This window comes from Pleurodeles waltl, chromosome 7 (genome assembly GCF_031143425.1).
Source record: "Pleurodeles waltl isolate 20211129_DDA chromosome 7, aPleWal1.hap1.20221129, whole genome shotgun sequence".
Classification (NCBI taxonomy): Eukaryota; Metazoa; Chordata; class Amphibia; order Caudata; family Salamandridae; genus Pleurodeles; species Pleurodeles waltl.
In genome coordinates this window covers 526,986,827-527,011,575 of record NC_090446.1, presented here as the reverse complement: position 1 = coordinate 527,011,575, position 24,749 = coordinate 526,986,827, and the positions used below count along the sequence as shown (strand labels likewise).

At 46.3% G+C, this 24,749-nt stretch overlaps 1 protein-coding gene across 1 annotated transcript in view; it reads left to right on the top strand.

Moving 5' to 3' along the window:
- LOC138304288 (zinc-binding protein A33-like) overlaps window positions 1-24,749 on the top strand; it is an 810,175-nt gene that overhangs the window by 370,029 nt on the left and 415,397 nt on the right. Inside the window, exon 3 of the mRNA XM_069244231.1 lies at window positions 17,991-18,224. Coding sequence (XP_069100332.1) covers window positions 17,991-18,224 — 234 coding nt within the window. The remainder of the gene's footprint in view (window positions 1-17,990; window positions 18,225-24,749) is intronic.

Genomic DNA, 24,749 nt, shown 5'->3' with positions numbered 1-24,749 from the left:
GAAAAGGTACCAAAGCCAAACACAACAACCAAACATCCCAGATAGGAAAAAAAGACAGCGGAAGGGGAGGAACGGATCCTCCAAGAAGCTAATGCATGAAACCAGAGCAGGGTCCAGGTTCCAGAAGAATTGATTGACCATACACAAACTATGTCCACTATTGATTTGATTAACAAAAATAAAGATAATTTGTCTTATGATATCACTGCGGTCAATTTGTTATATTATGTCCTAAGTCCGGTACAAAGGAGACTTTTGTCACAAGGACTTGGCTTTAGTCCTAGTTCCAAACCCAATTTTACTCAGATGCATATAGATTTGTTTAAGTTCATACGCAAATTGAAAATTATGAAGTACTTTGCTACAAAAAAAAAAAAACATCCTATTCTTCCTTCTGTAACACTTATTGATCCATGTCACAAGACCATCAGGGACATTGAGGACTTACAGACATTACTATCTCTGGATACATCAGACACCTCAACTCCATCCTTGACTTATATACTGTCTGACCTGGGCATTTCACCTGACCTCAACCTGGACAGTGGCCTTAAACCAAAATCTACCTTTCTCCCACTAACGCAGGAAGACAGTGCCATCCAAACGTTTTATAGATTAGTAACCAGTGATCTTCACTCATGGAAGGCCTCCACTAGTTCACACACTGGACCTCCATGTGACAATCTTATGTCAGTAGAAAGACAGGCACTTAAACAACTTTCCATGGTGCCTGATATTGTCATTAAAGAGGCCAACTAAGGGTGTGACATTGTTATCATGAATAAGGCCAAGTACATTGCAGAAATTGACAGGCAACTCTCTCATACTTCTGCATATGTTAAACTGGATGGTAACCCCCCTTAAACACATTACTTGTTTGTTAGAGAGGAATTTAAAGGGATGGAGGGATTTGTTCCTCATTACAGATCTGGAATTTAGATATATTTTCGATCCACAACCTAAAGAGCCTTCCATATACATCCTGCCTAAAATTCACAAACCAGGGTCGTTTCCCCCGGGCAGACCAATAATTTCTGGCATAGACTCGCCCACAGAACATCTGTCTGAATACATTGACATCGTCCTACAACCATACGTATGCAATCTGCCTTCTTTTGTCCATGACACTACTGACATCCTTACCCAACTGATGGACTAGACTTGGACAGATGACTATATACTTCTTTTCCACAGACCATGGGTTTACAGGCAGTACCTATTATCTCTCTCCTAGAGGCACAACTCTTCTGGAACACATGCATATGTTGATGAGCATGAGCTCCCTAGTTCTGGGCAACAATGTTTTCTTGCGTAATAGGAAGTGGTTCTACCAATGCCAAGGTGTTGCGATAGGCTCTAAATTTTCTCCCTCTTTTGCTAGCCTCTATATGGGGTGGATAGAGAAAACATATGTTTGGCCCAAAGGTCCACCAGGACTCATTGGACATGTGGTTTTCTGGGGGAGATACATAGATGATATACCCATGGTTTGGAGTGGTAGTGTGGAGTTATTATCTGACTGACTTCTTTCTGAATGATAATACTTTCAATATCTCATTCATACATTTTTCACATCACAAGCAGATTACATATTGGGATCTTACGCTCTATAGTGATGGTACTAGGATTCTTTCTAAACTAGTCCATAAACCCACTTCTTGCAATTCTATTCTTCATGCTGATAGTTCACACCCTAGATCCCAGGCATATTCCATCCCCTACAGGGAAATGATTAGACTCAGACGCAACTGTAGTGATGACCCTGTGTTCTTTACCAAACTGAACCATCTAGAGGTTTCAGTTCAGGGGTTATCCGGTTACAATAATTTACAAAGCTAAACATAGGATACTGAATGTGAAACATTAGTCCTTTCTTAACAACAAAGCTAAGGTCTCTAAAAAGACATCCAGAATGGCACTGAATACACCAAATCACAGCTTGAACCATGTGTTATACACGATTCTGTATTGACATTGACATAACTTAAATTTAGACCTGTCACTTAAGGAACTGGTTGCCACCAAACCTTTAGTAACATATAGCAGGGGTAGAACATTACGTAATATACTATGCCCAAGTTTCTTGGCACAGGTGTAGGAGGCTGGACTGGCTTGTAGTGAGTACCAAGGGGTACTTGCACCTTGCACCAGGCCCAGTTATCCCTTATTAGTGTATAGGGTGTCTAGCAGCTTAGGCTGATAGATAATGGTAGCTTAGCAGAGCAGCTTAGGCTGAACTAGGAGACGTGTGAAGCTACTACAGTACCACTTAGTGTCATATGCACAATATCATAAGAAAACACAATACACAGTTATACTAAAAATAAAGGTACTTTATTTTTTATGACAATATGCCAAAGTATCTTAGAGTGTACCCTCAGTGAGAGGATAGGAAATATACACAAGATATATATACACAATAGCAAAAATATGCAGTATAGTCTTAGAAAACAGTGCAAACAATGTATAGTTACAATAGGATGCAATGGGGAAACATAGGGATAGGGGCAACACAAACCATATACTCCAAAAGTGGAATGCGAACCACGAATGGACCCCAAACCTATGTGACCTTGTAGAGGGTCGCTGGGACTATTAGAAAATAGTGAGAGTTAGAAAAATAACCCTCCCCAAGACCCTGAAAAGTGAGTGCAAAGTGCACTAAAGTTCCCCTAAGGACAAAATAGTCGTGTTAGAGGGAAAATGCAAGGAAAACACAAATCAGCAATGCAACAACGATGGATTCCTGACTGAGGGTACCTGTGGAACAAGGGGACCAAGTCCAAAAGTCACAAGCAGCTCGGAGATGGGCAGATGCCCAAGAAATGCCAGCGGTTGGTGCAAAGAAGCTCTTACTAGGCTGAAGAACTGTGAATACTGCAGGAACGACAAGGCTAGAGACTTCCCCTTTGGAGGATGGATCCCCCACGCCTTGGAGAGTCGTGCAGAAGTGTTTTCCCGCCGGATGGACGCCAACAAGCCTTGCTACACGCAAATCGTGCGTTTGGCGTTTTTGGACGCTGCTGGGGCCCAGGAGGGACCAGGAGGTCGCAAATTGGACCTGCAGAGAGAGGGGACGGCGAGCAAGACAAAGAGCCCTCACTGAAGCAGGTAGCACCCGGAGAAGTGCCAGAAACAGGCACTACGAGGATGCGTGAAACGGTGCTCGCCGAAGTTGCACAAAGGAGTCCCACGTCGCCGGAGACCAACTTAGAAAGTCGTGCAATGCAGGTTAGAGTGTCGTGGACCCAGGCTTGGCTGTGCACGAAGGATTTCCGCCGGAAGTGCACAGGGGCCGGAGTAGCTTGCAAAGTCGCGGTTCCCAGCAATGCAGCCCAGCGAGGTGAGGCAAGGACTTACCTCCACCAAACTTGGGCTGAAGAGTCACTGGACTGTGGGGGTCACTTGGACGGTGTCGCTGGATTCGAGGGACCTCGCTCGTCGTGCTGAGAGGAGACCCAAGGGACCGGTAATGCAGCTTTTTGGTGCCTGCGGTTGCAGGGGGAAGATTCCGTCGACCCACGGGAGATTTCTTCGGAGCTTCTGGTGCAGAGAGGAGGCAGACTACCCCCACAGCATGCACAAGCAGGAAAACAGTCGAGAAGGCGGCAGGATCAGCGTTACAGAGTTGCAGTAGTCGTCTTTGCTACTATGTTGCAGGTTTGCAGGCTTCCAGCGCGGTCAGCGGTCGATTCCTTATCAGAAGGTGAAGAGGGAGATGCAGAGGAACTCGGCTGAGCTCATGCATTCGTTATCTACCGTTTCCCCAGAGACAGAGACCCTAAATAGCCAGAAAAGAGGGTTTGGCTACCTAGGAGAGAGGAAAGGCTACTAACACCTGAAGGAGCCTATCAGCAGGAGTCTCTGACGTCACCTGGTGGCACTGGCCACTCAGAGCAGTCCAGTGTGCCAGCAGCACCTCTGTTTCCAAGATGGCAGAGGTCTGGAGCACACTGGAGGAGCTCTGGACACCTCCCAGGGGAGGTGCAGGTCAGGGGAGTGGTCACTCGCCTTTCCTTTGTCCAGTTTCGCGCCAGAGCAGGGGCTAAGGGGTCCCTGAACCGGTGTAGACTGGCTTATGCAGAATTGGGCACATCTGTGCCCAACAAAGCATTTCCAGAGGCTGGGGGAGGCTACTCCTCCCCTGCCTTCACACCATTTTCCAAAGGGAGAGGGTGTCACACCCTCTCTCAGAGGAAGTTCTTTGTTCTGCCATCCTGGGCCAGGCCTGGCTGGACCCCAGGAGGGCAGCTGCCTGTCTGAGGGGTTGGCAGCAGCAGCAGCTGCAGAGAAACCCCAGGAAGGGCAGTCTGGCAGTACCAGGGTCTGTGCTACAGACCACTGGGATCATGGAATTGTACCAACAATGCCAGGATGGCATAGAGGGGGCAATTCCATGATCATAGACATGTTACATGGCCATATTCGGAGTTACCATGGTGAAGCTACATATAGGTAGTGACCTATATGTAGTGCACGCGTGTAATGGTGTCCCCGCACTCACAAAGTTCAGTGAATTGGCTCTGAACAATGTGGGGGCACCTTGGCTAGTGCCAGGGTGCCCTCACACTAAGTAACTTTGCACCTAACCTTTACCAGGTAAAGGTTAGACATATAGGTGACTTATAAGTTACTTAAGTGCAGTGTAAAATGGCTGTGAAATAACGTGGACGTTATTTCACTCAGGCTGCAGTGGCAGGCCTGTGTAAGAATTGTCAGAGCTCCCTATGGGTGGCAAAAGAAATGCTGCAGCCCATAGGGATCTCCTGGAACCCCAATACCCTGGGTACCTCAGTACCATATACTAGGGAATTATAAGGGTGTTCCAGTAAGCCAATGTAAATTGGTAGAAATGGTCACTAGCCTGTCAGTGACAATTTGGAAAGAAATGAGAGAGCATAACCACTGAGGTTCTGATTAGCAGAGCCTCAGTGAGACAGTTAGTCACTACACAGGTAACACATTCAGGCACACTTATGAGCACTGGAGCCCTGGGTTACCAGGGTCCCAGTGACACATACAACTAAAACAACATATATACAGTGAAAAATGGGGGTAACATGCCAGGCAAGATGGTACTTTCCTACACAACCCCCCCCCCCCCAAACGAAGGACAATAAGACTAGCCATTACCTGATGAGTCTTCATTGTCTAAGTGGAAATATCTGGAGAGTCCATCTGCATTGGAGTGGCTACTCCCAGGTCTATGTTCCACTGTATAGTCCATTCCCTGTAGGGATATGGACCACCTCAACAATTTAGGATTTTCACCTTTCATTTGTTTTAGCCAAAGTAGAGGTTTGTGGTCTGTCTGAACAATGAAGTGAGTGCCAAACAGGTATGGCCTCAACTTCTTCAGAGCCCAGACCACAGCAAAGGCCTCCCTCTCAATGGCAGACCAACGCTTTTCTCTAGGGGTCAACCTTCTACTAATAAAAGCAACAGGTTGATCCTGGCCCTCAGAATTAAGTTGTGATAGGACTGCCCCTACTCCTAATTCAGATGCATCAGTTTGGACATAGAATTTTTTAGAGTAACAAGGGCTTTTCAGTACAGGTGCAGAGCACATGGCCTGCTTCAGCTCCTCAAAAGCTTTCTGACAGTTTGCTGTCCATAATACCTTTTTAGGCATTTTCTTGGAAGTGAGGTCATTAAGAGGGGCTGCAATGGAGCCATAGTTCTTAATGAACCTCCTGTAATACCCAGTGAGGCCTAGGAAGGCTCTCACCTGAGTCTGAGTGGTAGGGGGAACCCAATCAATAATTGTTTGGATTTTCCCTGAAGTGGTGCAATCTGTTCCCCACCAACAAGGTGTCCCAGATAAACCACCTTACCCTGCCCTATCTGGCACTTTGAAGCCTTGATAGTGAGGCCTGCCTTTTGCAGGGCCTCCAAAACTTTCCAAAGGTGGACCAGGTGATCATCCCAGCTGGAGCTAAAGACAGCTATATCATCCAAATATGCTGCACTGAAAGCTTCCAGCCCTTGCAGGACTGTGTTCACCAACCTCTGAAAAGTGGCAGGTGCATTTTTCAAACCAAAAGGCATTACAGTAAACTGGTAATGTCCTCCAATGGTAGAAAATGCAGTCTTAGGTTTAGCATCTTCTGACAATTTGATCTGCCAATACCCTGCAGTCAAATCAAAAGTGCTTAGATACTTGGCAGATGCCAGTGTATCTATGAGCTCATCTGCCCTGGGTATAGGGTGAGCATCAGTTTTGGTTACCAAGTTGAGACCTCTATAGTCTACACAAAACCTCATTTCCTTCTTTCCATCTTTAGAATTGGGTTTTGGTACCAGTACCACAGGAGAAGCCCATGGACTGTCAGAGTGCTCAACCACTCCTAGTTCCAACATTTTCTGAACTTCTTGCTTTATGCAGTCCCTGACATGGTCAGGCTGCCTATAGATCTTACTTTTGACAGGTAAACTGTCTCCAGTATCTATAGTGTGCTCACACCAAGAAGTGGTGCCTGGCACAATGGAGAAGAGTTCTGAAAATTGTCCTAGGAGATTTATGCAATTATCTTTCTGCTCAGCAGTAAGACAATCAGCCAAAACTACACCTTCCACAAGAGCATCTTGTTCTGTGGAAGAGAAGAGATCAGGTAGAGGATCACTGTCTTCTTCCTGTCCCTCATCTGTTGCCATGAGCAGGGTGAGATCAGCCCTGTCATAGTAGGGTTTCAGGCGGTTGACATGGAGCACCCTAAGGGGACTCCTGGCAGTGCCTAAGTCAACCAAGTAGGTGACTTCACCCTTCTTTTCAACAATTGTGTGGGGTCCACTCCATTTATCTTGGAGTGCTCTTGGGGCCACAAGCTCCAAGACCCACACTTTCTGCCCTGGTTGGTACTGAACCAAAACAGCCTTCTGATCATGCCATTGCTTCTGGAGCTCTTGGCTGGCCTGAAGGTTTTTACTGGCCTTTTTCATGTACTCAGCCATCCTTGATCTGAGGCCAAGTACATAATCCACAATATCCTGCTTAGGAGCTTTTAAAGGTTGTTCCCAACCCTCCTTTACAAGTGTGAGTGGACCCCTAACAGGGTGTCCAAAAAGAAGTTCAAAGGGGCTGAAGCCCACTCCTTTCTGGGGTACCTCCCTGTAGGCAAAAAGGAGGCATGGTAGAAGGATATCCCATCTCCTGCGGAGTTTTTCAGGGAGTCCCATAATCATGCCTTTGAGAGTTTTATTAAATCTCTCCACCAGTCCATTTGTTTGTGGATGATAGGGTGTTGTGAACTTGTAAGTTACACCACACTCCTTCCACATGGCCTTTAAGTATGCAGACATGAAATTGCTTCCCCTGTCTGATACTACTTCCTTTGGGAAGCCCACCCTGGAAAATATTCCCAGGAGGGCCTTTGCCACTGCCGGAGCTGTAGTGGTCCTTAAAGGAATAGCTTCAGGATATCTTGTGGCATGGTCCACTACCACCAAGATAAACCTATTGCCTGAAGCAGTAGGAGGGTCAAGGGGGCCAACTATGTCAACCCCTACCCTTTCAAAGGGAACCCCAACCACAGGCAGTGGGATAAGGGGTGCCTTTGGAGTGCCACCTGTCTTGCCACTGGCTTGACATGTTTCACAGGACTTGCAAAATTCCTTTGTGTCCTCAGACATCCTAGGCCAATGAAACAATGGTACCAATCTGTCCCAAGTTTTCATTTGACCCAGGTGCCCAGCTAAGGGAATGTCATGTGCCAGTGTTAGGAGGAACTTTCTGTACTCCTGAGGAATCACTAATCTCCTGGCAGCTCCAGGTTTAGGATCCCTATGCTCAGTGTACAAGAGGTTGTCCTCCCAGTAAACTCTGTGTGAGTCACTGACATCCCCATTAGCCTGTTTGACAGCTTGCTGTCTGAGACCCTCTAATGTGGGACAGGTTTGCTGTGCCACACTCAGCTCCTCCCTGGCAGGCCCCCCTTCACCCAAAAGCTCAGCAGTGTCTGCTTCCAGCTCCTCTGGTGTAGGTTCTGCACTGGGAGGGAATTCTTCTTCCTCAGAAGTAGAATCCACTGTAGAGGGAGGGATAGTAGGAAGTGGTTTGCTTCTACTAGCCCTAGCTTTAGGGAGCACTTGGTCCATTGTTCCAGGATCCAAGCTTCCCTGTCCTTTTTGCTTTTTGGCCTGAGCCCTTGTCAAAGCAAAAATATGCCCTGGGATGCCCAGCATTGCTGCATGGGCCTCCAACTCCACATCTGACCAAGCTGATGTCTCCAAATCATTCCCTAATAGACAGTCTACAGGTAAATCTGAAGCTACCACAACTTTCTTTGGACCAGTTACCCCCCCCCCAGTTGAGATTTACAACAGCCATGGGGTGGCTTTGTGTTATGTTGTGAGCATCGGTTACTTGGTACTGGTGTCCAAGTATGTGTTGTTCAGGGTGCACCAGTTTCTCAATCACCATTGTGACACTGGCACCTGTGTCCCTGTAGGCCTGGACCTCAACACCATTTATTAGGGTTAGTTGCTTGTACTTCTCCAAGTTATGGGGGCAAGCAACCAAAGTGGCTAAGTCAATAGCCCCTTCAGAGACTAAAGTAGCCTCTGTGGTCTCCCTAATCAGACCAACCCCAACTAAATTACCAAAAGTGAGCCCAGCTACTCCCTTGGATTGGCTATTAGTAGGTTTGCTCCCACCACCACTGCTATTAGTAGGGACACTAGGTGTAGCAGTAGGGGTTGTAGTGGTAGGAGCTGTGGTGCCTTTCTTTGGACAACTGGGATCTGTTGTCCAATGGCCTTTTATTTTACATAAATAGCACCATGGTTTCTTTTCCTTGTTCTGATTAAAGGAGGATTTGGACCCACCACCCCCACCAGAGTGTTTTTGTGGGCCTGATGAAGACTCATTTTTAAATTTGTCCCCACCCTTGTCAGAAGACTTACCATCCTTCTTTTTGTTGCCATCTTTGTCACCCCCTGTATGAACTTTTCTGTTCACTCTTGTTCTGACCCATTTGTCTGCCTTCTTTCCCAATTCTTGGGGAGAGGTCAGATCAGAGTCCACCAAGTACTGGTGCAACAAATCAGACACACAATTATTAAGAATATGCTCTCTCAGGATCAAGTTATACAGGCTGTCATAATCAGTAACTTTACTGCCATGTAACCACCCCTCCAAGGCCTTCACTGCCTGGTCAATGAAATCAACCCAGTCTTGTGAAGACTCCTTTTTGGTATCTCTGAACTTTATCCTGTACTGTTCAGTGGTTAAGCCATAACCATCCAGGAGTGCATTCTTAAGAACTTGGAAATTGTTAGCATCATTTTCTTTTACAGTAAGGAGCCTATCCCTACCTTTTCCAGTAAATGATAGCCATAGGATAGCAGCCCACTGCTTTTGAGGGACATCCTGTACAGCACAGGCCCTCTCAAGTGCAGCAAACCACTTGTTAATGTCATCCCCCTCCTTATAAGGGGGAACTATCTTGTGCAGATTCCTAGAATCATGCTCTTTTGCAGGATGACTATGGGGAATACTGCTGCTGCCACCATGGGTATCTAAACCCATCTTCTGTCTTTCCCTCTCTATTTCTAAAGACTGTCTATCCAAATCCAGCTGTTGCTTCTTGAGCTTCAGTCTGGTTTGCTCCACTCTCAATCTATTGAGCTCCCTTTCTAACAATCTGTCATCAGGGTGGGTGGGAGGGACATTTCTAGATACAGAGGTATGATGGGAATGAACTGAAGGAGACCTGTCCCTTACAGAGGGCACCCTAACAGCTTGGCTACCAGTATAATGTGAGAGCACACCATTAGTATGGTGTGATTCAACCTCTGTACCAACTATGCTAGACTGTCTAGTAATGGGCAGGCTGAGAAGTTCCTTTCCTGAACCTTTTCCTGGGGGAGTCCCTGGATCAGATTGAGAACCATTAGCTACTTTTTCTACAGATTGGGCACTTATGGCCTTATCCTGTACTCTAAGCATATTAATTAACAGTTCTAAAGAAGGATTCTTCCCTACACTCAAACCTCTCTCTATGCAGAGACTCCTTGCTCCTTTCCAGCTAAGGTGATCATATGCAAGTTTGGACAGTTCAACATTTTTTCCTGTGCCAGACATTTTTTAGAGAGAGTTAAAGTGATAGAAAAAGAGAAAAAACTTTTCAGAACTTTTTGGAAAGACAGAAAAAAACTTTTTAAACTTTTAAGAACTTTTTGAAAGTTTAGAAGTACTTTTCAGCACTTAGAAAAGAGTGAAAAGAGGAAATGCAAAACGTTTTGGCTATGTGTATATACACTGACCTTGTTTTGTATATTTTTCTCTTATGAAAAGTACAATGACAAGAGTGGTAAGTAGTCTCAAGCACTTATCCCACCACTGCACAACCAATGTAGGAGGCTGGACTGGCTTGTAGTGAGTACCAAGGGGTACTTGCACCTTGCACCAGGCCCAGTTATCCCTTATTTGTGTATAGGGTGTCTAGCAGCTTAGGCTGATAGATAATGGTAGCTTAGCAGAGCAGCTTAGGCTGAACTAGGAGACGTGTGAAGCTACTACAGTACCACTTAGTGTCATATGCACAATATCATAAGAAAACACAATACACAGTTATACTAAAAATAAAGGTACTTTATTTTTTATGACAATATGCCAAAGTATCTTAGAGTGTACCCTCAGTGAGAGGATAGGAAATATACACAAGATATATATACACAATAGCAAAAATATGCAGTATAGTCTTAGAAAACAGTGCAAACAATGTATAGTTACAATAGGATGCAATGGGGAAACATAGGGATAGGGGCAACACAAACCATATACTCCAAAAGTGGAATGCGAACCACGAATGGACCCCAAACCTATGTGACCTTGTAGAGGGTCGCTGGGACTATTAGAAAATAGTGAGAGTTAGAAAAATAACCCTCCCCAAGACCCTGAAAAGTGAGTGCAAAGTGCACTAAAGTTCCCCTAAGGACAAAATAGACGTGTTAGAGGGAAAATGCAAGGAAAACACAAATCAGCAATGCAACAACGATGGATTCCTGACTGAGGGTACCTGTGGAACAAGGGGACCAAGTCCAAAAGTCACAAGCAGCTCGGAGATGGGCAGATGCCCAAGAAATGCCAGCGGTTGGTGCAAAGAAGCTCTTACTAGGCTGAAGAACTGTGAATACTGCAGGAACGACAAGGCTAGAGACTTCCCCTTTGGAGGATGGATCCCCCACGCCTTGGAGAGTCGTGCAGAAGTGTTTTCCCGCCGGATGGACGCCAACAAGCCTTGCTACACGCAAATCGTGCGTTTGGCGTTTTTGGACGCTGCTGGGGCCCAGGAGGGACCAGGAGGTCGCAAATTGGACCTGCAGAGAGAGGGGACGTCGAGCAAGACAAAGAGCCCTCACTGAAGCAGGTAGCACCCGGAGAAGTGCCAGAAACAGGCACTACGAGGATGCGTGAAACGGTGCTCGCCGAAGTTGCACAAAGGAGTCCCACGTCGCCGGAGACCAACTTAGAAAGTCATGCAATGCAGGTTAGAGTGCCGTGGACCCAGGCTTGGCTGTGCACGAAGGATTTCTGCCGGAAGTGCACAAGGGCCGGAGTAGCTTGCAAAGTCGCGGTTCCCAGCAATGCAGCCCAGCGAGGTGAGGCAAGGACTTACCTCCACCAAACTTGGGCTGAAGAGTCACTGGACTGTGGGGGTCACTTGGACGGTGTCGCTGGATTCGAGGGACCTCGCTCGTCGTGCTGAGAGGAGACCCAAGGGACCGGTAATGCAGCTTTTTGGTGCCTGCGGTTGCAGGGGGAAGATTCCGTCGACCCACGGGAGATTTCTTCGGAGCTTCTGGTGCAGAGAGGAGGCAGACTACCCCCACAGCATGCACAAGCAGGAAAACAGTCGAGAAGGCGGCAGGATCAGCGTTACAGAGTTGCAGTAGTCGTCTTTGCTACTATGTTGCAGGTTTGCAGGCTTCCAGCGCGGTCAGCGGTCGATTCCTTATCAGAAGGTGAAGAGGGAGATGCAGAGGAACTCGGCTGAGCTCATGCATTCGTTATCTACCGTTTCCCCAGAGACAGAGACCCTAAATAGCCAGAAAAGAGGGTTTGGCTACCTAGGAGAGAGGAAAGGCTACTAACACCTGAAGGAGCCTATCAGCAGGAGTCTCTGACGTCACCTGGTGGCACTGGCCACTCAGAGCAGTCCAGTGTGCCAGCAGCACCTCTGTTTCCAAGATGGCAGAGGTCTGGAGCACACTGGAGGAGCTCTGGACACCTCCCAGGAGAGGTGCAGGTCAGGGGAGTGGTCACTCCCCTTTCCTTTGTCCAGTTTCGCGCCAGAGCAGGGGCTAAGGGGTCCCTGAACCGGTGTAGACTGGCTTATGCAGAATTGGGCACATCTGTGCCCAACAAAGCATTTCCAGAGGCTGGGGGAGGCTACTCCTCCCCTGCCTTCACACCATTTTCCAAAGGGAGAGGGTGTCACACCCTCTCTCAGAGGAAGTTCTTTGTTCTGCCATCCTGGGCCAGGCCTGGCTGGACCCCAGGAGGGCAGCTGCCTGTCTGAGGGGTTGGCAGCAGCAGCAGCTGCAGAGAAACCCCAGGAAGGGCAGTCTGGCAGTACCAGGGTCTGTGCTACAGACCACTGGGATCATGGAATTGTACCAACAATGCCAGGATGGCATAGAGGGGGCAATTCCATGATCATAGACATGTTACATGCCCATATTCGGAGTTACCATGGTGAAGCTACATATAGGTAGTGACCTATATGTAGTGCACGCGTGTAATGGTGTCCCCGCACTCACAAAGTTCAGTGAATTGGCTCTGAACAATGTGGGGGCACCTTGGCTAGTGCCAGGGTGCCCTCACACTAAGTAACTTTGCACCTAACCTTTACCAGGTAAAGGTTAGACATATAGGTGACTTATAAGTTACTTAAGTGCAGTGTAAAATGGCTGTGAAATAACGTGGACGTTATTTCACTCAGGCTGCAGTGGCAGGTCTGTGTAAGAATTGTCAGAGCTCCCTATGGGTGGCAAAAGAAATGCTGCAGCCCATAGGGATCTCCTGGAACCCCAATACCCTGGGTACCTCAGTACCATATACTAGGGAATTATAAGGGTGTTCCAGTAAGCCAATGTAAATTGGTAAAAATGGTCACTAGCCTGTCAGTGACAATTTGGAAAGAAATGAGAGAGCATAACCACTGAGGTTCTGATTAGCAGAGCCTCAGTGAGACAGTTAGTCACTACACAGGTAACACATTCAGGCACACTTATGAGCACTGGGGCCCTGGGTTACCAGGGTCCCAGTGACACATACAACTAAAACAACATATATACAGTGAAAAATGGGGGTAACATGCCAGGCAAGATGGTACTTTCCTACAACAGGACATAAGACAGGTTGTTACTGGGTGGCTCCAGCCACAACCCTCAGGTTTTTTCAAGTGTGAGCATTGTAATATGTGTCCATATGCTTTAGACAGACTTAAATGTTTTCAGTTTAACACTTCAATCAAATATAGTATTAATTCTTTTACCAATTGTGACACCAAATTTGTGATTTATTGCATTTTATGTATAAGTCAACGCATCTGCATAGGTAATACAATAAGGCCATTGAAGGAAAGAATACAAGAGCACATGGGTGCCATTGGGAATGGAAATGGAAACTCAAGAGCGCATGCGTGCCATTGGGAATGGAAATGGAAACTATCCCTGTGCATTTCATTTCATTGCCCAGCACAAAAGCAACAGATTGGCCAAAATAAGGTTCCACTCCATTGTAGTGACTGCAGAACATCACAGGGGAGGCAACAGGGTCTAGACTTTTCGTAGACTGGAGACTGTCTGGATCACCAAACTTAGAGCTATGGATCGAGGCCTGAATGTAGATCGGGAGTTATATGTTTGTTTGGACAGTTCATAAACTTCTGTATAAGGTGGGACCAGTTGTCCTTACCATATATATATTTTTTAATGCAATAGGGAAGTATATGTGGTCTTTTTTTCTCTCTCATTCTCTGGCCCAGTGTTTTGTTTGCATTCCAGTCTAACATGATCTATTACACTGGGTCTGTGTTGGGCTGATAATACTTGACCCTGCTTTTGCTTTTTGCTATAGGGCCGGTTTCTTTCTTTGCCTTCTGTTTGACTTCTCTTTTCACTAGTAATTACTTTAGGACTCGGTCTTTACTTCAAGCTAGGCACCCCTTCTGTCCTATTTATTTTGGACCACGTTTATTGATGTGCCTTTTTTACCCTTGATTTGATCCCTTGAGAAATTCTGGAAGCTCTCCTTTTTTATTGATGATTGTACTTCGATTCTGTCGACACTTAACAATGATGTCATGAATACAATGTCACCAATATTAAGACAATTCCACCCTCTCTTATCTCAATAACAACATACAGAGTACTCTCTTAGAACTGTTTGTTTTGGGGTCTTTTGAACCTCACTGGATGACATGTTAGGTTTGTGCACATCTCCCATTAACTGAGCTGTCTTTTTACCAACCTTTTATAATGGCTGCCCCCTCACTATATTTTATAGTAGAAATGCATATACCTACCTTTTATCTGCCAATTCTAGTTTAATTTTCTTACTATACTATTATTGCCCAAACTCTTACTTTGCTATCAAATTACCTTACGAATGGCTTTTTTGAACCAATTCTACATATTTCTTACAGATATTTACATTCCTTTGGTTGGTCTGTTACTCGAAGGCTTCTTTCACCTGACTTACACCTGTCGGATCTACACCAATCCATTAAAGCGCTTGCCTAAGTTTTTGATCCCGGAACCAACTTCAATACGAAGTTTCTGTTTTTCATTTTCATGAACCTTTTTTCAAGCACTTTACCTGACGTGTGTGGCAGTGCTGCCACTGACTGATTTCAATCTCACACTACGCCGAGAGAAGATAGGTGTAGGAGGCTGGACAGGCTTGTAGTGAGTACCAAGGGGTACTTACACCTTGCACCAGGCCCAGGTATCCCTTATTAGTGTATAGGGTGTCTAGCAGCTTAGGCTGATAGATAATGGTAGCTTAGCAGAGCAGCTTAGGCTGAACTAGGAGACGACTGAAGCTCCTACAGTACCACTAGTGTCATATGCACAATATCATAAGAAAACACAATACACAGATATACTAAAAATAAAGGTACTTTATTTTTATGACAATATGCCAAAGTATCTCAGTGAGTACCCTCAGTATGAGGATAGCACATATACACAATATATATGTACACAATACCAAAAATATGCAGTATAGTATTAGAAAACAGTGCAAACAATGTATAGTTACAATAGGATGCAATGGGGACACATAGGGATAGGGGCAACACAAACCATATACTCCAAAAGTGGAATGCGAACCACGAATAGACCCCAAACCTATGTGACCTTGTAGAGGGTCACTGGGACTGTAAGAAAACAGTGAGGGTTAGAAAAATAGCCCACCCCAAGACCCTGAAAAGTGAGTGCAAAGTGCACTAAAGTTCCCCAAAGAGCACAGAAGTCGTGATAGGGGAATTCTGCAGGAAAGACCAAAACCAGCAATGTAACAACGATGGATTTCCAGACGAGGGTACCTGTGGAACAAGGGGACCAAGTCCAAAAGTCACGATCAAGTCGAAAGTGGGCAGATGCCCAGGAAATGCCAGCTGTTGGTGCAAAGAAGCTGCTACTGGACAGTAGAAGCTGAAGATTCTGCAAGAACGACAAGGGCTAGAAACTTCCCCTTTGGAGGATGGATGTCCCACGCAGTGGAGAGTCGTGCATAAGTGTTTTCCTGCGGAAAGATCATAAACAAGCCTTGCTAGCTGCAAAGCTTGCGGTTAGGGTTTTTGGGTGCTGCTGTGGCCCAGGAGGGACCAGGATGTCGCCAATTGCGTCAGGGGACAGAGGGGGCGCCCAGCAAGACAAGGAGCCCTCTCAGAAGCAGGCAGCACCTGCAGAAGTGTTGGAACAGGCACTACGAAGTGGAGTGAAACAGTGCTCACCCGAAGTTGCACAAGAGAGTCCCACGCCGCCGGAGGACAACTCAGGAGGTCGTGCAATGCAGGTTAGAGTGCCGTGGACCCAGGCTTGGCTGTGCACAAAGGAAATCTTCGTGGAGTGCACAGGAGCCGGAGTAGCTGCAAAACACGCGGTTCCCAGCAAAGCAGTCTGGCGTGGGGAGGCAAGGACTTACCTCCACCAAACTTGGACTGAAGAGTCACTGGACTGTGGGAGTCACTTGGACAGAGTTGCTGAGTTCAAGGGACCTCGCTCGTCGTGCTGAGAGGAGACCCAGAGGACCGGTGATGCAGTTCTTTGGTGCCTGCGGTTGCAGGGGGAAGATTCCGTCGACCCACGGGAGATTTCTTCGGAGCTTCTAGTGCAGAGAGGAGGCAGACTACCCCCACAGCATGCACCACCAGGAAAACAGTCGAGAAGGCGGCTGGATCAGCGTTACAGTGTCGCAGTAGTCGTCGTTGCTACTTTGTTGCAGTTTTGCAGGCTTCCAGCGCGGTCAGCAGTCGATTCCTTGGCAGAAGGTGAAGAGAGAGATGCAGAGGAACTCGGATGAGCTCTTGCATTCGTTATCTAAAGAAATCCCCAAAGCAGCGACCCTAAATAGCCTGAAAAGAGGGTTTGGCTACTTAGGAGAGAAGATAGGCTAGCAACACCTGAAGGAGCCTATCAGAAGGAGTCTCTGACGTCACCTGCTGGCCCTGGCCACTCAGAGCACTCCAGTGTGCCAGCAGCACCTCTGTTTCCAAGATAGCAGAGGTCTGGAGCACACTGGAGGAGCTCTGGGCACCTCCCAGGGGAGGTGTAGGTCAGGGGAGTGGTCACTCCCCTTTCCTTTGTCCAGTTTCGTGCCAGAGCAGGGCTGAGGGGTCCCTGAACCGGTGTAGACTGGCTTATGCAGAAATGGGCACCATCTGTGCCCATGAAAGCATTTCCAGAGGCTGGGGGAGGCTACTCCTCCCCTGCCTTAACACCTTTTTCCAAAGGGAGAGGGTGTAACACCCTCTCTCTGAGGAAGTCCTTTGTTCTGCCATCCTGGGCCAAGCCTGGCTGGACCCCAGGAGGGCAGAACCCTGTCTGAGGGGTTGGCAGCAGCTGCAGTGAAACCCCTGAAAAGGCAGTTTGGCAGTACCCGGGTCTGTGCTAGAGACCCGTGGGATCATGGGATTGTGTCAACAATGCCAGGATGGCATAGAGGGGGCAATTCCATGATCATAGACATGTTACATGGCCATATTCGGAGTTACCATTGTGAAGCTACACATAGGTAGTGACCTATGTGTAGTGCACACGTGTAATGGTGTCCCCGCACTCACAAAGTCCGGGGAATTTGCCCTGAACAATGTGGGGGCACCTTGGCTAGTGCCAGGGTGCCCACACACTAAGTAACTTTGCACCTAACCTTTACCAGGTAAAGGTTAGACATATAGGTGACTTATAAGTTACTTAAGTGCAGTGGTAAATGGCTGTGAAATAACGTGGACGTTATTTCACTCAGGCTGCAGTGGCAGTCCTGTGTAAGAATTGTCAGAGCTCCCTATGGGTGGCAAAAGAAATGCTGCAGCCCATAGGGATCTCCTGGAACCCCAATACCCTGGGTACCTCAGTACCATATACTAGGGAATTATAAGGGTGTTCCAGTGTGCCAATGTAAATTGGTGAAATTGGTCACTAGCCTGTTAGTGACAATTTGGAAAGAAATGAGAGAGCATAACCACTGAGGTTCTGATTAGCAGAGCCTCAGTGAGACAGTTAGTCATAACACAGGTAACACATACAGGGCACACTTATGAGCACTGGGGCCCTGGCTGGCAGGGTCCCAGTGACACATACAACTAAAACAACATATATACAGTGAAATATGGGGGTAACATGCCAGGCAAGATGGTACTTTCCTACAGTGGTGTACTGTGAATATTCTTTAGTATGTTTTTTTATGTAGGTGTTCAATTCGAGGTATAATAAAAAAGTACGTTGCGACTTTGTGTAACTTTGTCTTTCTTTTCTTGAAGGGCACCATCTTGAGTTCGAGACATTACATTTCCTGTGAATTTGAGAAGCTCCACCACTTTTTGCGGGCACGGGAGGAAAAGCTAATTTATGAGCTGCATGAGCAAGGCCGGGCCATCCTGCAGGAGATGGAAGAGAACCTCAACTCTATCAAGGAGAACAATGAGCTTGTTCTGGAAACCATCTGCTTTTCGCAGCCCCGGCTCTATGAGTCTGACTCCATCACCTTTCTGACAGTGAGTTGAGTGCTCTGCTGTGGCAGTTCACACGTAGTCAGTATGAGGCAGAAAAGAAAGTGGGAGGTGCAGTGGCATCACTTATATTTTCCTCAACTTCTTGCCGATGTCTATCCATTAACTGCCCCTCCTCCCCAAACTGAGTGGTAGTCATGATCCAACACCAATGCCACTAATTCCCAATGAACTCCATCCACCTATAATATACTGAATAGCCTGCTAATACTCACTGCCAGCATTCCATAGCTTCTTGCCATTCCTCATCCTCCAATAGTATCACAGGACCTTGCTACACCCTTCCATCAATAGCAAACAAAAGGTCATCGCCACACCCTACCAATCAATAGAATTACACAGATATTTGCCAGACTCCATCCTCTAATAGCATTCCACAGTACCTTGCCACACTACATCCACCAATAAATAATATTTCACATGTCCTTGCCACACCACATACACTATTAGCATCCCTCGCTCATTTGCACTTTGTAATCATCAATAGCATTCCATAGGCCTTTCTCCTCGCCATTCCCTAGACGAGGAAATAAGCCAGTAAGTTAGTGCCTCCCTCATGAGCTCGCATTTCCAGTAAAATTCTCTTTCTTATTTTTAAGAGTATACTTTACCCATCATCTCATCACATTGTGAGAGTGCTATGAGCAAAGGTTTGAGATGTTCTTACCCTTGTAGTGTTGTGCGTAAAGTGTGAAGGTAACAGCTATTGCCTCGTTCATGGCACACAACTAGGTGGGCTAGGCACTAATTTTTCCTGTCACAAAAACCAATGAGCAGTATTTTTCAGTGGCACAGAATGTGATAGGCATCACCTCTACCCAGCACTGAAACTGGTGGACACTATTTTCGGATTGCTTACTTGTGTGCTGTTCCCCCACTCGAATCACCGTACCCGTGCTTTGTGTTGCTGCTCCCTCCCCAAACTGATCGCCTGCTTCCCCGTCCCTCCTTGTCTGTTCCACTCGTTTTTGTTTTTTTTAATTTAACGCCCCACCCATCTCCTCCATTGCTCTACCAGCCGTTCACCGGCGTTTAATTAACCCGCTATGTCGCCTGCCAGCTCCACTGTTTCTGGTTCCTTTTCTTTATATCGTCTCCTTTAATTGTTTTGGAGAGCTCGACAACGTTACTTCGTTATTGGCTGTGCCTTTATTTAAAAGTAGATATTTTTAAATATACTTTTCCTTACTAGGTGTTCCCCACCTTGGAACGATGAACTAAAACAAGAGCAAAATTGTTGCCGTATTTGATATATGTACAAATTTGCATAGTGATGCATGCACTGTATACGTTATCACACCAGTGTCGTCACAGCCTGATGATGCATACACATGATTACTCTTTGAAAGAAAAGAAAAAATGCAGATGCTGTTCAAAATTGTCGAATAACCAATGATTTTCTTTTCCTGAGGAGCATCAGCAAAAAGATTGTGAAAGCCAACAGGTCCGGTCTATTGGCTTTGCAGTGCTTGCTGTTTTATTTCACAGCATCTAAAGCTTTTCAGCACTCAGTGCGGCCTTGGAAGAACCTCCACAAAAGCGAAGGTGCGACACTGTGTAGAAGAAACAGATGAAATACATTTCAGGTCATTTGTATTGCTAGTGGAGAGTTAGTTCAAAATGTATGACCTTTCAAAGCCCGATCTCGTCTGCTTTATTAATGAGGTAAAGGCAGATTGTCTCAGACAACTAACCACTTACCACCCTCTCTTGTCAAGTCAGTAGATAATTTTCATTTCTTTGTAAGTCGACACTGAAGATCAGTGCTGTAACTTTAAGCAAGTAATTTACCAAGTAGCCACAAGAGGGCAGGGGTGACTCATGTGAGTAGCACATTTGAGTATCAAAATACTTCCACTTAGGCAAAGATTTAGAAGAGCCTTTTGACAAATCATATCCTAACCAGTGTTTGAGAGCGTTCTCCTGTTGCAAGTCTCTTTTGCTAACGGCTGCGAATATTCTGTTTCATTCTGAATGTACTTTCTGTACTTCTGCGGGTGCTGCCTGCTTCTGTGAGGGCTCCCTGACTTGCTGGGCGCCCCCCCTCTGTCTCCTCATCCAAGTGGCGACATACTGGTCCCTCCTGGGCCACAGCAGCACCCAAACACCCTAACTGTGACCCTTGCAGCTAGCAAGGCTTGTTTGCGGTCTTTCTGTGTGGGAACACCTCTGCAAGCTTCTTCACGTCGTGGGACATCCATCCTTCAAAGGGGAAGTTCATAGTCCTCTTCTTTCTTGCAGAACTCCAAGCTTCTTCCAACAGGTGGCAGCTTCCTTGCACCCTCAGCTGGCATTTCCTGGGCTCTTGCCCACTCTCGACACTGTCGGGAATATTTGACTTGGTCCCCTTGTCTTACAGGTACTCAGGTCCGGAAATCCACTGTTGTTGCATTGCTGGTGTTTGTTCTTCCTGCAGAATCCCCCTATCACGACTTCGGTGCTCTCTGGGGGTAGTAGGTGCACTTTACACCTACCTTTCAGGGTCTTGGGGTGGGCTATTTTTCTAATGCTCACTGTTCTCTTACAGTCCCAGCGACCCTCTACAAGCTCACATAGGTTTGGGGTCCATTCGTGGTTCGCATTCCACTTTTGGAGTATATGGTTTGGGTTGCCCCTATACCTATGTGTTCCTATTGCAATCTACTGTAACTTTACATTGCTTGCATTACTTTTCTTGCTATTACCTGCATAATTTTGGTTTGTGTACATATATCTTGTGTATATATCTTATCCTCATACTGAGGGTACTCACTGAGATACTTTTGGCATATTGTCATACAAATAAAGTACCTTTATTTTTAGTACTTCTGTGTATTGTGTTTTCTTATGATATTGTGCATATGACACCAGTGGTATAGTAGGAGCTTTGTATGTCTCCTAGTTCAGCCTAAGCTGCTTTGCCATAGCTACCCTCTATCAGCCTAAGCTGCTAGAAACACCTCTTCTACACTAATAAGGGATAACTGGACCTGGCACAAGGTGTAAGTACCTCTGGTACTCACTACAAGCCAGGCCAGCCTCCTACAAGTATCAGTACATCAAAGTCAGTATCAAAATCTATACCCCCAGTTGGTCCAATAAAAATTTAATCACATAGTGTCACAGTTATGGACATTAAAGTGCATGGTACAGGATGCACTGCGCAAGCATGGTCACCATTGGAACGCCGTAATTGACCTCTTTAGTTCAAACTTAGAGGATCCTCCTGATAAGGTCTACAACATATCACAAACAATAAAAGAAATAGTTCTAAGTGCAAAGGACAATATTATTAAAATCTTTGTTTTGCCAACCATTTTAAAAAAGCCCTAACTGTTCACCTTATTTCATGTAGCCAGCACTCCTCCCAATTAACTCAGCAACAGCCTGATAAAGGAGTAAACAGGACTGACCAGCACGATGGTGCAAGTACTGCTCCAGAGCAGCATTAGCTTGGAAACGTCTGGCATAAGATGATACAATCGTGTGCAGGAATTTACCTACGGCAATGCCCACATCCTGATGACCCAACCCACAAACCAAATTTAACCTCGTGGCTCTCAACCTTATCCCATACTTTAACAAAACTGGTTTCAAAAGTCTCTTTCTTTCTTCTAGGAGGAATACACAGTCCACCAATAAGTGGAGGACTTAGTAACCTTTAACCCTCCTACATGGGCACTAATTGTGATTCTTTGCAGTCTGTGCCTTTAACCCAGGCCCCGGATCTATCACCACCCTCTGACACAAGATTTCACTGCACAGGGTCCTATCTGAGATCCTATATAGATATTGGAAAGGGTCTGTGCTCTAATGGGAAACCAGGAAAGGCACAACTGATCTCCTAATCTCCAAATACTGAAAATCATCACTCCAGGTGGCTTCCTCTGCGCAGCATCTAAGGGTTTGCCTAAGTTGGCTATTTTTTTTTCCCTTTACTTCCAAAATCCATTCAAATGTTATTTGTTGTAGGTAGCGTAACAGCAACAGATAGAAAAGCAGTAGTTATCATGTTTAAAATAGGACAATCAACAGTAAAATAATACATATGGAGCTCTTTCATGGGCACTCTTGTTTAGTCGACAAACTGTAGCATTTCTTGTTAAAAACATAATTATGGATTTGAAGCATTTGTCACTCCATCATCTGATGCATAATTTGCAGATTGTAACTCAAAAATAGTTTCTAGCTCAAACAGAGTGAAAGTTACTAAAACAGCTGCGACGTGTTGCTATGCAGTGGTAGGACCTTTGGAAAGGCTGACTGGCCACCTTTCAGTTGCTTAATGCTATATCTGAGTGTTAAACTGTTACTAATGGTGTGAAACCTTATTCCAGATATGGGATGTGCAAACATGACACATTAATGACTATTAAAAAAAGGCCCACCATTAAAACATATAATTTGACTTTTCTTCGTACATAAGTTAGTCACCACTGCTGCATAATTTGGTTTGCCCCTGTGTAGGAAACTACCATCTTGCCTGGCATGTTACCCCCATATTTTACTGTGTATATGTTGTTTTAGTTGTATGTGTCACTGGGACCCTGCCAGCCAGGGCCCCAGTGCTCATAAGTGTGCCCTGTATGTGTTACCTGTGTGATGACTAACTGTCTCACTGAGTCTCTGCTAACCAGAACCTCGGTGGTTATGCTCTCTCATTTCTTTCCAAATTGTCACTAACAGGCTAGTGACCAATTTCAGCAATTTACATTGGCATACTGGAACACCCTTATAATTCCCTAGTATATGGTACTCAGGTACCCAGGGTATTGGGGTTCCAGGAGATCCCTATGGGCTGCAGCATTTCTTTTGCCACCCATAGGGAGCTCTGACAATTCTTACACAGGCCTGCCATTGCAGCCTGAGTGAAATAACGTCCACGTTATTTCACAGCCATTTTACACTGCACTTAAGTAACTTATAAGTCACCTATATGTCTAACCTTTACCTGGTAAAGGTTGGGTGCTAAGTTACTTAGTGTGTGGGCACCCTGGCACTAGCCAAGGTGCCCCACATTGTTCAGGGCAAATTTCCCGGTCTTTGTGAGTGCGGGGACACCATTACACGCGTGCACTATACATATGTCACTACATATGTATAGCGTCACAATGGTAACTCCGAACATGGCCATGTAACATGTCTAGGATCATGGAATTGTCACCCCAATGCCATTCTGGCATTGGGGAGACAATTCCATGATCCCCTGAGTCTCTAGCACAGACCCGGGTACTGCCAAACTACCTTTCCCGGGGTTTCACTGCAGCTGCTGCTGCTGCCAACCCCTCAGACAGGTTTCTGCCCTCCTGGGTTCCAGCCAGGCTTGCCCCAGGAAGGCAGAACAAAGGACTTCCTCAGAGAGAGGGTGTTACACCCTCTCCCTTTGGAAAAAGGTGTCAGAGCTGGGGAGGAGAAGCCTCCCCCAGCCTCTGGAAATGCTTTCATGGGCACAGATGGTGCCCATCTCTGCATAAGCCAGTCTACACCGGTTCAGGGATCCCCCAGCCCTGCTCTGGCGCGAAACTGGACAAAGGAAAGGGGAGCGACCACTCCCCTGACCTGCACCTCCCCTGGTAGGTGCCCAGAGCTCCTCCAGTGTGCTCCAGACCTCTGCCATCTTGGAAACAGAGGTGCTGCTGGCACACTGGACTGCTCTGAGTGGCCAGGGCCAGCAGGTGACGTCAGAGACTCCTGTTGATAGGCTCCTTCAGGTGTTGCTAGCCTATCTTCTCTCCTAAGTAGCCAAACCCTCTTTTCTGGCTATTTAGGGTCTCTGCTTTGGGGAATTCTTGAGATAACGAATGCAAGAGCTCATCAGAGTTCCTCTGCATTTCTCTCTTCACCTTCTGCCAAGGAATCGACCGCTGACTGCTCTGGACGCCTGCAAAACCAAAACAAAGTAGCAAAGACGACTACTGCAACCTTGTATCGCTGATCCAGCCGCCTTCTCGACTGCTTTCCTGGTGGTGCATGCTGTGGGGGTAGTCTGTGTAGGAAAGTACCATCTTGCCTGGCATGTTACCCCCATATTTCACTGTATATATGTTGTTTTAGTTGTATGTGTCACTGGGACCCTGCCAGCCAGGGCCCCAGTGCTCACAAGTGTGCCCTGTATGTGTTACCTGTGTTATGACTAACTGTCTCACTGAGGATCTGCTAATCAGAACCTCAGTGGTTATGCTCTCTCATTTCTTTCCAAATTGTCACTAACAGGCTAGTGACCAATTTTACCAATTTATATTGGCATACTGGAACACCCTTATAATTCCCTAGTATATGGTACTGAGGTACCCAGGGTATTGGGGTTCAAGTAGATCCCTATGGGCTGCAGCATTTCTTTTGCCACCCATAGGGAGCTCTGACAATTCTTACACAGGCCTGCCACTGCAGCCTGAGTGAAATAACGTCCACGTTATTTCACAGCCATTTTACACTGCACTTAAGTAATTTATAAGTCACCTATATGTCTAACCTTTACCTGTTAAAGGTTGGGTGCTAAGTTACTTAGTGTGTGGGCACCCTGGCACTAGC